The 13,199-nt window shown below is 52.9% G+C and overlaps 2 protein-coding genes across 5 annotated transcripts in view; both read left to right on the top strand.

Moving 5' to 3' along the window:
• Positions 1 to 13,199, top strand: part of LOC137466802 (zinc finger protein 271-like) — a 678,770-nt gene that overhangs the window by 557,944 nt on the left and 107,627 nt on the right. The window lies entirely within an intron of this gene.
• On the top strand, positions 8,538 to 9,491 carry LOC137466813 (olfactory receptor 14J1-like). The gene has a single exon (XM_068178468.1). The coding sequence runs from the start codon at positions 8,559 to 8,561 to the stop codon at positions 9,489 to 9,491; it is 933 nt and encodes a 310-aa protein (XP_068034569.1). The 5' UTR covers positions 8,538 to 8,558.

The raw sequence follows: 13,199 nt of genomic DNA, 5'->3' as shown, positions 1-13,199 counted from the left end.
GGTTTTGGGGCTGGTCCAGGACCCTCAGGCACTGGGAGAAGGATGAAGAAGCTGCTCAAGGAGGCAGAAGCAAAACTCCAAGTCCCTGGGAGCATCCCTGGGCCCCAGCGAGGGCAGGGAGTGCCAGAGGCTCCCCAGGGAGTGCAGAGAGCAGATCCTTGAGGCCAGGATTGCAGGGAGCCCAAGGCTCTGAGCAGGGAACTGCGATGCTGAGCAAGGCCTGGCTTGGCTGCAGGAAGCAGAAAGGCCAAGCCCTGAGCCCAGCCTGGCACAGCAGGGCCTGTCCCTCACGGCTGGCTCGGGGCTGTTTGTGGGGCAGGGGGATGTGAGGGGCAGCAAGGACAAATGTCACAAACCTGTGTGACACTCCAGATCCTCATGGAACCAAGGGGCCAGTGTGACACTGTGGGAAGTTGTGGAACCAAGGGGATCACTGTGGCACTGTTGGGGCCCATGGAACCAAGGGGCCAGTGTGACACTGTGGGGCCTCATGGAAACAAGAGGCCATTGTGAGCCTGCAGGGCTGTAACACCCCAGAACACTGAAATGCTGGGGGTCACCAAAGGTTCCTTTATTCGAGTTTGGTGCACAGGAGAAACACCAACCAGATATTCTCACCATGGCCAGATGTAAAGAATATTCTTGGTAGGAAGGGACCCACAAGGATCATCAAGTCCAGCTCTGAAGTGAATGGCCCACACAGGGACTGAACACAGCCTCAGTGATACCAGCACCATGCTCTAACCAACAGAGCTGAGAGAGCAAAATGACACAAAATTTTACTGACAAAATATGGACAATCAAGGAACTTTGACAAAGGGTTTAATACAACATCCTGTTCTACGTAAAACTCTTATCATAGCATTAACTTCATTAACTTAGCCCATTTAACCTAAAAACCTTTAATCCTTAAGATGCTAAGTTACCCAAAAATGTTCCAGGTAAGCAGGATTAGAAGGAGAAGAAATGGAGAACAGAAAGACAGATCTATAGAAAGACACACACAGAGGCACCACCTGCTCAGGTTCCAGCATCATTAACAGAGGAACCCCAGGAGAAGGCAGGATCCAGACCATGGGCTGGCCTCGTGCTCCGGCTTTTAAACCCCTGGGCCTTCATGGGCCCGCCCCTGGGGTGGGACTGCCAGTTGCTTGTCCAATCAGAGTCAGGTTAGGCACCAGCTGCTGGTGTGTGATTGACTGACAGCTTAGCCAATCAGAGCTGGGGTAGCCCTGCCTGCTGTGTGATTGACTGACAGCTCAGCCAATCAGAGATGGGTTAACACCGCCCCTTCCATGTGATTGGCAGCTGTGCCAGGCCAGGGCTGGGGGCGGGGCTCTGTCCCACCACAAACCAAGGCCTGACCCGCTCCTGGCCCCACACGGGCATTCCGAGCCTCCCAAGGTGTCTGGGGACATCGATCTCATCCAGCCTCTAACAGTGACCATGGTGACACTACAGAACCCCATGGAGCCATGGGTCAGCTGTGACACTGTGCTGCCCCATGGAATCAAGGAGACCATTGTGAACACGGGGGCCCCAAGGAACCAAGGGTCCATGATGACCTTGTGGAGCCCGCAGTGTCACAGAGGAGCCGTTGGGACACAGCGAGGGCGAATGGAGCCGAGGAGCCATTGTGACACATCAGGGCTTTGTGGAACCACGAAGCCATTGTGACATTGCAAGGCCCCATGGAAGCACAGGGCCATTGTGACTCTGCAGAAGCAAGGGGAACATTGTGACACTCCAGGGCCTCATGGAACCAAGCAGACCATTGTGACACTGTGGGGTCACACGAAACCAAGGGAACACGGAACAGGTCTGGCTGGCTGGGCCTCCTGGGGACCACCTGAGAGGTCCAGCAGACCTTGGCATGTCAAGGGCTGCTTCTCACCTGCCCTGAAGCACTGGGGCTCTGGGCTTTCCTTCCTATGGGAGAGAACTGTCCTTCTCCTCCATGGGCCATGGCCAAAATTGGGATTCCACTTCCAAATTTCCTTATATGCAAGGATTGTTTTCAGATGAAATCTGCCAGGAGAAACAGATCTGGCTGCCTTGGCCACCCAGGGGCCACCTCTCATCTGCCTTTGAAACACTGGGACCATGTGCTTTTCTTTCTTATGGGAAAAAAAACATCCATCTCGACCAGGCACCCATGGCCAAAATTGGGGATTTGCCTCCAGAATTCCCTATATCCAAGGATAGCTCCCAGACAAAAGCTGCCAGGGGAAACAAGTCCGGCTGGCATTGGCTTCCTGAGGGGTGGCACTCATGTGCCTCTGAAACACTGGGGCTCTGTGATTTCCTTCCTAATGAAAAGAACTCATCTTCCAGTCAGGGTGCCCACGGCCAAAATTGAGATTCCACTTCCAAAATGCCCTGTGTCCAAGGATAGCCCTTAGATAAAAGGTGCCAGGAGAGACAGGTCAGGCTGGCTTGGCCTAAGGGTGGCCACCTTTCATCTTCTTCCAGAACACTTGCATTTTGTGCTTTTCTCTCCTATAGGGAAAAAACCATCCATCCTGACCAGGCGCCCATGGCCAAAACTGGGATTCCACCTCCAAAACTCCGTACATCCAAGGATTGCTGCCCAGTGAAAGCAGCCACGACTTAAAGGTTTGGCTGCCCTTGGCCTCTTGGGAGCTGCTTCTCACCCGCCTCAAAACACTGGGGCTCGATGCTTTCCTTCCTATGGAAAAGAACCATCCTTCTTCTCAAGGTGTCCGTGGTCGAAATTGAGATTCCTCCTCCCAAATTCCATATATTCAAGGATCCCTTCATGACAAAAGATGCCAGGACAAACAGGTCTGGCTGTCTTGGCCTCCCAGGAGCCACCTCTCTCCTCTTCTGCCTTTGAAACACTTGGGCTCTGTGCTTTCCTTCCCGTGGAAAAGAACTGTCCTTCTTATCTATGCAGAAATGGCCAAAATTGGGGTTCCACCTCCCAAATTCCCTATATCCAAGGGTTGCTTTCAGACAAAAGCTACCAGGACATGGAGGTCTGGCTGCCTTAGGCCTCTGGTGGCCATCTACCCTTGAAACACTGGTGTTCCATGCTTTCCTTCCTATGGAAAAGAACTGTCCTCCTCTCCCAGATGTCCATGTCTGAAACTGGGATTCCACCTCTAAAATTCTGTATATCCAAGGGTTGCTCCCAGCCAAAATCTGCCAGTACCATCCATTCTGGCTGGCCTTGGCCTCTGGTGGCTGCCCCTGCCACACTGGGGCTCGGTTCTTTCCTTCCCATGGAGATCACTGTGACACTGTGGGGACCTCATGGAAGCAAGGGGATCATTGTGGCACCACTGGAGCCCATGGAACCAAGGGGCCATGGTGACACAGCGGGGCTTCATGGACCCAGAGACCATTATGACTCTGTGGGGCCTGATGGAACCATGGAGGCCATTCTGACCCTTCAGGGCCTCGTGTCACTAAAGGGGCATTGTGACACCTCAGGGCCTCATGGAAGCAAGGGAACTTTGGGACACTGTGGGGCCTCATGGAACCGAGGGATCATGGAACAGGTCTGGCTGGCTTGACCTCCCAGGGGCCACCTGACAGGTCCGGCTGATCTTGGAATGCCAAGGGCTGCCTCTCATCAGCTCCTGGAGCACTGGGGCTCCATGCTTTCCTTCCTAAGGAAAAGAACTGTCCCTCTTTTCAGTTGCCCATTGCTAAAATTGGTAAGCTCCCTAAAAAATTTCCTCCATGCAAAAGTATCTCTCAGAAAAAAACCTGCGAACTCTGGCTGGCCTTGGCCTCCAGTGGTCACCTCTCATCTGCCCCTGAAACAGAGGGCTCTGTTCCTTCCTTCCTATGGATAAAAAACAGCCTTCTTGCCAAAGACCATGGCAAAAATTAGACTTTGGCCTCCCAAATTGTATATATCCAAGAATTGCGCCCAGACACAAGTAGCCAGGACAGACAGGTCAGGCTAGCTCTATGCTCTGGTTATTTTCTTAGACTATGAGCTGAATGTTTTCACTTGAAAAAAACCTGGAGAGGGCCCAGAGATCTCCCAAGTTGGGATTTTGAGGCCTTGGGCACATGACCACTACATATGGACAAAGAAGCTCTGTGCTCTGTGCTGTTGTGGTGGTTTCGCATCACGGAAGTGATGTCCTGAGAGAAGCTGCTAGCAGTTTCCTCGGTGTCTGACAAAAAACCAATCAGTAATTAGCTTTGAGAGCTGACAATCTGTTAAACCACTAAGGAAACTGCACACGCCTCTGTGAAGACACAAGTTAAAGATGGAGAAGCCTGGCTGGGTCTGTTTCCCTTCTGGCCAGCAAAGAGGTGACCAGGCCGGCCCAGCCCCGTCTCAGCCAGGCCAGGCCGGGCGGCTCCTGCCGTGGGGCCGGGCTCCTTCCCAGGGAGCCGCCAGGCCCCATCGGCTGCCGGGCAGGGCAGGGGAGGCCGCGGGGCCGAGGCCGGGCCGGGCCGTGGCTGCGGTTGCTGACATCTGGCCACTACCGAGCCCTGCCCCGCCGCCAGCCCGGGCCCAGCCAGGATCCGCCGGGCCCCAGGAGCAGCCCCGGGCCGGGCCGGCTCGGCCAAGGTTCTGCCGCCCTTGGGGTTCGCCCGCAACCAGCGGACAGGGGAGGAGAAGCCATGGGCCCCGGCCGTGCTGCTGCTGTGCTCTGGCCTGGCTGCTGAGATCCTGGCCCTGCCCCAGCGCGGCCCAGCCTGACACAGCCCCAGCGCAGCCGCTGCAGAAACCTCCATGGTAAAACAGCTCCGGCCGCAAGTACCGAGCCCGGCCGGGGTCACGGAACCATCTGCAGGCCCCGGCTGAGATATTGACTCTTCCAGTGCTTCCATCCTCCCTCGCGTGAGAGAAAAGGACAAAGTGCAGGCACACACAGGAGCAACATGAAGACACCGAGGTCAGTGAAGAGGAAGTTGGGTCCCAGATAGAAGGGATGGAAGGAGACACCTTGATCTTGGGGCTGAAATCCTCTGGTAAAGCTATGGAGAAGGATGTAATTGATACATCAGACAATAACACATTAAAAAGTATGGGGAGATGATTTGTTTAGCAAAGGCCTCCGTGCTAATGTAAGGAAATGTTGAAGTACCTGTGATCCCATGAGAAGTTTGAACAATGAAAGACAGCAGAGTGATGAGACCCTGAGCCCCCAGGGAGAGAAGAAGACCTCTGTTTCCAGAGATGAAGATGATTTCAGAAATAAAAGAAGAGAACTTTTGCTCTTATACAGCTCATCTTTAAACTAATACCCCATAAGCTGGCATGGCTGATAAACACAGCTGTGGGAAAAGCTGTGAAAAAATGGGAGGGATTTCACAATTACAGATTTTTCCTAGGCAGCTGCTATTCATGGGAATGAAAAGCCATGAGATAACTGTTGTCTTGTGGAGAAGTCTCCATAACATTTACAAGAGGAACTTCTCTTTCTAAGTCAACCAAAGAAAGACTATTCTAGAGGTGGAAAACTGACTGAAATTTTAGGTTTCGTCTCTTTTCATTGTCAGGTTGTATGGAGAGAGGAAGTGTTCTGAAAGTTTTGTTCTGATCCTTATTACTCTTTATTTTAGTTACTATTAATAAACTTTTCTTTATACCCTTTTCAAGTTTTGAGCCCACTTTGCCTTTCTCCTAATATTATCTAAGAAATTAGTAAGTATATTCTAGTGAGTGCCCTGGTAATTAGCCAACACTGAACCCACCACAGTAATTAACGCATTGGCCGAGAAATCTCAAATTGGCGAACCAAAGCCAATACAAATCTTCCTGATGAACTGCCTCAGACAAGAAGGAAATCAAGGCACAGCCATGGTTTCTCAGGATTTGTTTGTTCCTCATGAGCCCCGTGGTGCATTTGGAGCTGAGCCCTGGAACCTCAGGGCCCAAGAGGAGATTGCACAAATCTTTGCAGGAGTCAAAGGCAGAAGAAAACCCCAAAGTGTCTCAAAGCATAAATGGGACCCACTGAGGTCCATCCCCAACACAGGCTCCTCATGGACTCCTTGGAGGAGAGAATTGGATGCCAGGATGGCACAAAAACCTCTCAGAGACTCAAATTGCACAAAAACCTCTCACTGTGGAAAGGAAAATCTAAAGTAGCTTTAAAAACTTGAGTATCTCAAAGCATTCATGAGCCCCACTGAGTGTTGTTCCTGACAAAGCCTCTCCAGGGACTAATTACAGCAGATAATTGGAGGCCATGACTGCACAAAGCGCTCAGAGCCTCCAAGGCAAAAGCAAAAGTCAAAGTGCTTTGAAAAACCTGCAGTCCCTGGGAACATGAAGGAGCCCCCAGGGCCATTCCTGAGCAAGGCTCCCCAGGGACTCCTTCCAGCAGATCCTTGAGGCCACTGGGATGTGGGCTAGGGGGGATGCTGAGGGCAGGACAAGGGGCTGACAGTGCCCAGCCTGGCTGGGGCTGTGCCAGGAGGCCCCAGTGCCTCAGGACAAGGTGTCTCCTGACAGCCCTTGGTGGCACAGACCCTGCTGTGCCCCAGGGCACCAAGACTTGGCTTCTCTTTGTCCCCACCTGTCATCAGTGCCTCCAGTTCTCTGCTCTGCCCGGGGCCTGGGGACACTTTCTCAGTCGTGTCCCTCAGTGGGACCCATTAAAGAAACTTTGAAGTTGGATTCTGACTTGGAGCTCTGGAGAGGTTTCTGCAGCTCCCTCTCAGGGCCTGATGTTCAGGGCCTGAGCACAAAGCCCCAGAGGGTCATTAAAGTCCTTGTGCTGTGTCTGTGCTGCTGAGCTGGGCTGGGCTACTGGCACAGAGGGTGATCCTGGTAACCAAGGAGAGCTTCAAAAGCACATTTCTCTGGATGAGCAGCTCTTCTCCCAGCCCAGCAGGGCTGGGGCACTGCCTGCAGCCAGCCCGGGCACAGCACAGAGGCACAGAGAGCTTCCATCAGTCAGGGCTGGGAAGGTGCTGAGAAGTGCCTGGGGCAGAATCACTGGCAGCCCTTGGCACAGGAACCTCTGGCTGCAGGACAATGCAGCTGCAGCTCCTGGAGTGATCTCCTACAGCTGGAACATCCCAATGCCCACAGACTCTGTGAGTATGACTCTGAGTGTTTCTGGTGCAGGGGAGGTGAAATGCTCATAAAGCTCTGACATGCTAAGGGGTTCTGATCAGTCCTAGAACAGTTCCAAGACAAGGATTTTGATAAAAATGAGGAAACTTCCAAAGACTTTGTATTGTTTCGTGCTATTGAAGAATGGTGGGGAGGGGTGATAAATATTAATGGTTGATTATGAATTTTGGCAAGTGCCTCAGACATCTGAACTGTTTCTTTTAGGGATCAATAGGTTCACAGGTGATCCCTAATGTGCCTCCAGCCACTCTGCCCATGGACAGCAGCAGCATCACCTCTGCTGGAGCCATCAGGCTCAGTCTGAGCTGTCCTTTCTCCAAGCTGCAAACAGAACCTGCCCCCAGCCAGTGCCCTGCAACCAGGCAGGGTTCTGTCAGCCCAAGGAGAGTGCACAGAGATTTGGGGTCTGTGAGTGCTGGCAGGGAGAGCTCAGGCACAGGGAAACACCTGCATGAGGAAAATCCCCAGGAAGCAGAGAGAAGATCAGGGAAGGAGAGAAAGCAAAACCCAGAAATGCTGTGGCAGGGAGAGTTTAGAGATGTCCAGAGGATCCCCTCCAGTGCAGCCCCTTCCTCTGAACAAGCCCCCTCCCTCCTGTCCCCCCAGCCAAGCCTCTGCCCTCAGGGCCAGGGCTCCAAGGCGTGCAGCCTCTCCTGTGCAGGCAGAGCTGCAGCAGAGCCGTGGGGCAGCTCTGCAGCCCCGGGCCCAGTTCCCTCTGCAGAGCACAGGGCTGGGAGCAGCTGCCCGGCACTGGGGGCTCTGGGAGGGGGCACAGCTGGCTCAGGGTGACACAGCTGTCCCCAGTGCCCGGCTCTGGGCAATGCTGTCAGTGCAGCCAGGGAAGGAGCTGCATCTCCCTTCATCCAGTGCCATCAGAAGGACACTTGGAAGTCTCCCTGAGATTTCAGTCCAAGCTGGGAGCTTCAATCCAGGATGCAAACCTGTCCTAGATCATCTCTGAGTTATAAGATTGATGGGGAAAGGCAGAGGTGTTGTGACACTGAAAATGCTGTTGGGTTGGTGAAATGAGCAACGTGAGTCCTTGGCTACAAATGTGGAGCTGGGCTGTGGTGGATCCATCTGCTCTCAGCAGTGCTTGGTGATATTTTAGAGAAAGCATGGGAAGGTGATCACCCTTCTCCTGAGAGAGGTTAAAGCCCAGAGAAACTCTGAACAGGTCAGAATGACAGACCATCTGCCCTCACTCTCCTCTCATCACTTTGCCTCACAGTTCTGTTCTGTCGCTCTGTTCTCCCTGGGGGCAGCAGAAATTCTGAGAGTTTCTTATATCCAAGAACACCAGCAGTGATATGGGGGTTCTTAAAAAGAAAACCTCAGAACTCTTGAACACAAAATGGTGTCTGTCTGTGGCACAGAGCAGGGTGTATGGGAAATGGATTTGATTTTGGTTACAGGTATCTCCTCTAAATCTTCTCTTGTCCTTTCTCCATGAACAGGTCCCCATGTGCAGCCACAGCCAATGTCCAACAGCAGCTCCATCAGCCACTTCCTCCTGCTGGCACTGGCAGACACGCGGCAGCTGCAGCTCCTGCACTTCTGCCTCTTCCTGGGCATCTCCCTGGCTGCCCTCCTGGGCAACGGCCTCATCATCAGCGCCGTAGCCTGTGGCCACCACCTGCACACGCCCATGTTCTTCTTCCTGCTCAACCTGGCCCTCAGCGACCTGGGCTCCATCTGCACCACTGTCCCCAAAGCCATGCACAATTCCCTCTGGGGCACCAGCACCATCTCCTACTCAGGATGTGCTGCACAGCTCTTTTTCTTTCTCTTCTTCATCTCAACAGAGTATTTCCTCCTGACCGTCATGTGCTATGACCGCTACGTGTCCATCTGCAAACCCCTGCACTACGGGACCCTCCTGGGCAGCAGAGCTTGTGCCCACATGGCAGCAGCTGCCTGGGCCAGTGCCTTTCTCTATTCACTGCTGCACACGGCCAATACATTTTCCCTGCCCCTATGCCATGGCAATGCCCTGGGCCAGTTCTTCTGTGAAATCCCACAGATCCTCAAGATCTCCTGCTCCACATCCCACCTCAGGGAACTTGGGCTCACTGCTGTTAGTGCCTGTTTAGGACTTGGCTGTTTTGTGTTCATTGTTTTCTCCTATGTGCAGATCTTCAGGGTCGTGCTGAGGATCCCCTCTGAGCAGGGACGGCACAAAGCCTTTTCCACCTGCATCCCTCACCTGGCCATGGTCTCTCTGTTCCTCAGCACTGGTATATTTTACTACCTGAAGCCCCCCTCCATCTCCTCCCCATCCCTGGATCTGGCCCTGTCAGTTCTGTATTCGGTGGTGCCTCCAGCCCTGAACCCCCTCATCTACAGCCTGAGGAACCAGGAGCTCAAGGCTGCAGTGTGGACACTGATGACTGGATGCTTTCAGGGACATTAAACTCCTGGCCAAATGACTTGCAATGAAAGTAATCTTTGGTACTTCCTTTTGGTTTCCTTTTGGAGGTTCTTTTTTTTTGTTTTACATTTTAATGTTGTCCACAAATAAATTTCATTTTTTGTGCAATTTCTAATTTTGTTTCTCTCCACCTTCCCTGTGGCCACAGACTGTGTCCATGAGGGGCTGCGCTCTTGGTGGCTTTAAAGGAAGTCAAGGATCTCCCAGCAGAGTTTTCTGCAGAGATGCCCTTTTGTTGCCTTCTCTGGGGCTGCAGCAGCAATGTCTGTGTGCAGAGCTGGGGGCAGATCAGTGCTGGCACAGCAGCTCTGGTCCTGCTGGCCACACCGTTCCCTGCAGGTCCCTTTCTGCCTGGCTGCTGTCCCCAGCCTGTAGTGCTGCAGGGGTTGTTGTGTCCAAAGTGCAGGACCCAGCACTTGGACTTGCCAAACCTCACCTTGTTGGATCTGGCCTCTGGATCCAGCCTTCCAGGTCCCTCTGCAGAGCCCTCCTACCCCTCAACAGAGCTTGGAGTCCCCTCCTACCCCTCACATCCAGCTTGGAGTCATCTGCAAAGGTTTCCTTGGTTCCAAGGGGCCCCTCAGTGTCACAATGTCCCTTGGGTTACACCAGGCCCTGCACGGTCACACTGGTCTCCTTGGTTCCATGGGGTCCCAAAATGTGACAATGGACTCCTTGGTTCCATGGGGCTTCACAGTGTCACAATGTTCTCGTTGGTGCCGCAGTTTCACAGTGGCCCCTTGGTTCCATGGGGCCCCAGGGTGTCACAAAGGCCCCATGGTTACATGAGGTCCCACACTGTCACAATGCTCTCTGTGGTTCCACAAGTCCCCTCAGTGTCACAATGGACTCCTTGTTTCCACGAGGCCACACAGTGTCACAACAGCGTTCCAGATTCCTTGAGGCCCCAGAGTGTCACAGTGGCCCCTTGGTTCCACAAGGTCCTGCAGTGTCACAATGTCCCCTTGGTTCCATGAGGCCCCGCAGTGTCAGAACGGCCCCTTGGTTCCACTGGGCCCTGGACTCTCCCAATGCTCTCCTTGGTTTCGCAGTGTCAAAATGGTGAAACCCCTTGGTTCCAGGAGGCCCCACAATGTCAAAATGCAGCTTTTCCAGGGAATGCTGTCAGAGACAGTGCCAAAGGCTTTGCTAAAGTCCAGATGGACAGATGGACACATCCACAGCCTTTCCCACATCCAGAGCTGGGTCACCTGGTTATAAAAGGAGATCAGGTTGCTCAGGCAGGACCTGCCCCTCTTAAATCCACACTGTCTGGCTCTGACCCCTCGGCCATCCTGTGGGTGCCCTGTGATGGCACTCAGGGTGATCTGTTCCAGAACCTTGCCGGGCACCGAGGTCAGGCTGACAGGCCTGGAGTTCCCCAGATCTTCCTCCCAGCCCTTCTTGGGGATGGGCTCACACTGGCACCTCCAGTGCTCTGGGACCTCCCTGCTGAGCCAGGACTGATGGTAAATGATGGAGAGCAGCTTGGGGAGCTCATCCACCAGCTCCCTCATCCCCCTAGGATGGATCCCATCTGATCCCATCCACCTGTGAACATCTGAGTGACCCAGCAGGTCCCCAGCTGCTTCCTCCTGGATTACAGGGGGGCTGTTCTTCTCCCTGTGCCCATCTGCCAGCTCAGGAGAACTCTTGTCCTGAGGACAACCTGTCCGTATATTGAAAATTGAGACAAACAAGGTGTTAAATAGTTTGGCCTTTCCATTATCTTTAATTACTCTATTTTCCACAGCATCCAATAAAGAGTAGAGGTTCCCTTTATACCACATTATTCTAATAATTTATTCATGTAAACATTTTTTATTATTTTTCACAGAAGTGGCCATGTTAATCTCTAATTAATTGAGATTTCACCGCTTTCCTTTTTTTTTCTGCATGATCTAACAACATCCTTAAACACTTGCTAAGTTGCCTGACCTGTCCAAAGTTAATGCACACTCTTCTTTCCCCTGAGTTCCCACAAAAGCTCCATGGGCAGCCAGCACAGTCATTTTCCTCACCAGCTCATCTTTGGCCACACTGGCACAGGCTGCTCCTTTCCCCTTAAGATTACTTTCTTAAAATGTGTCCATCCTTCCTGGACACCTTTGTTTTTAAGGGTTATTTCCCTTAAAAAATCAGTACCTGATTCAGTACTCCCCAAATCAGCATCCTAAATAGGCCAAAGTCTGCCCTTCCTAATTCCAGTGTGGCAGTTTTGTTGCTGCCCCTCCTTCTTTCACAGAACATTGAAAACTTGATTATTTCATGGTCACTGTGCCCCAGGCAGCCTCCGACCCCCACATCTGCCACCAGCCCTTCTCTGTTTGTGAGCAGCAGGAGACAGAGCTTTCCTTGGCAGTGGAGTGTTACCAAAAATTCGGTAAAACAGAAAACTCCTTCACACCAATGCAGCATTAAGAAGCAGCATTCTTTATTCAGCCGGGTGCACGGGGGATAGCTCCTCCCAAAGCCGAGCATGCTGAGTACAGGAAACTTTCTGTTCATATTCTGTATTTTGCACACATGTTCATTGATTGCCCTGGACTAAACACACATCTGATAATCATTTCCCCAGAATCATTAACATATTTCCCCTCCCCTTTACCCATGCTCTCTTCTGTCCTGGGGGTCTCTCTGGTGGTCCCTGGTGGTCGTGGACCCCAATGTTCCAGGGGGCCTGGCTGAGCTGGCAGGACACTGAGGCTGGTGAACTTCCAGTTCCCCTTCTGACACAATGAGCATTGTGTGGTTTCCATAGGCCTGGGGCTTTGGAGAACAAGCTCCAGGTGTCAGCTCACCTGGTGGAGACAATTTATCATCTGGTAATATGAGGTGACAGAGTAGGCCAATGACATCACAGAGTGGGTTATGTGAGGTCATCAAGCAACTCCAGCATCATAGATTGCCTCTGTGACATCACAGAGCCAGCTGTGACATTACGGGACAGAGGTCTGACATCACAGAGTAGACTATGACATCACAGAGTTGGCTGTGACATCAGAGACCAGCTGTGTGACATTAGAGAATGGGCTGTGACATCCCAGAGCAGGCTGTGACATCACAGAGGGGCTGTGTGACATCCCAGGAGGGCTGTGTGAGGTCACTGGGTTGGTCACTCCGCCCCAGCTCCCCCTCACAGTTTCTCCCAACAAGTCCAATGCTGTTACTGCCCAGCGGGGTCCCTGTCCCCTGGTATCCCCCCGGTCCACCTGGAGCCACAGCCTCCACCAAAGGATGTTCCACAGGATCCACCCCAGAGCCTGACATGGGGAAAAGGGGCCAGGGCTGTGTGACCAGGACATCAAGGACGTGAATTATCCAGGTCTCTTTGGCCTGGGTTGGGTTCCCCAGGGCAGGAAAGATGTCTGGCAGCTGGAGCAGGGTTAGGGAAGGGCCTGCAAGGTGGGGCTGGAGCCCTTGGGCTGTGAGCAGAGGCTGAGGGAGCTGGGAAGGCTGAGGGGCTCTTCATCCCAGCCTGGCAGTGCCAGCGAGGAGGGGATGGAGAACACAGAGCCAGGCTCTTCACCGGGGGCCTGGAGGGAGACAGAAGCCAAAAGCAGCCTGACCTCCCTTCTCCATCCCCCACTTTCAGCTTTGCAAATCAGGAAGTATTTGAGCTGTTTTGCCACCACTGAAGGATGAGCAACTGGATAGAAGAACTTAATTCGGTTTCTATCTACTGCAGAA

This window comes from Anomalospiza imberbis, unplaced genomic scaffold (assembly GCF_031753505.1).
Source record: "Anomalospiza imberbis isolate Cuckoo-Finch-1a 21T00152 unplaced genomic scaffold, ASM3175350v1 scaffold_44, whole genome shotgun sequence".
In the NCBI taxonomy this organism is placed as follows: domain Eukaryota; kingdom Metazoa; phylum Chordata; class Aves; order Passeriformes; family Viduidae; genus Anomalospiza; species Anomalospiza imberbis.
This window is presented reverse-complemented; position numbering and strand designations above follow the sequence as displayed.

What these genes read in the sequence shown, in the direction of transcription:
- LOC137466813 (XM_068178468.1), top strand. Translation starts at nt 8,559, where the DNA reads ATGTCCAACAGCAGCTCCATCAGCCACTTCCTCCTGCTGGCACTGGCA.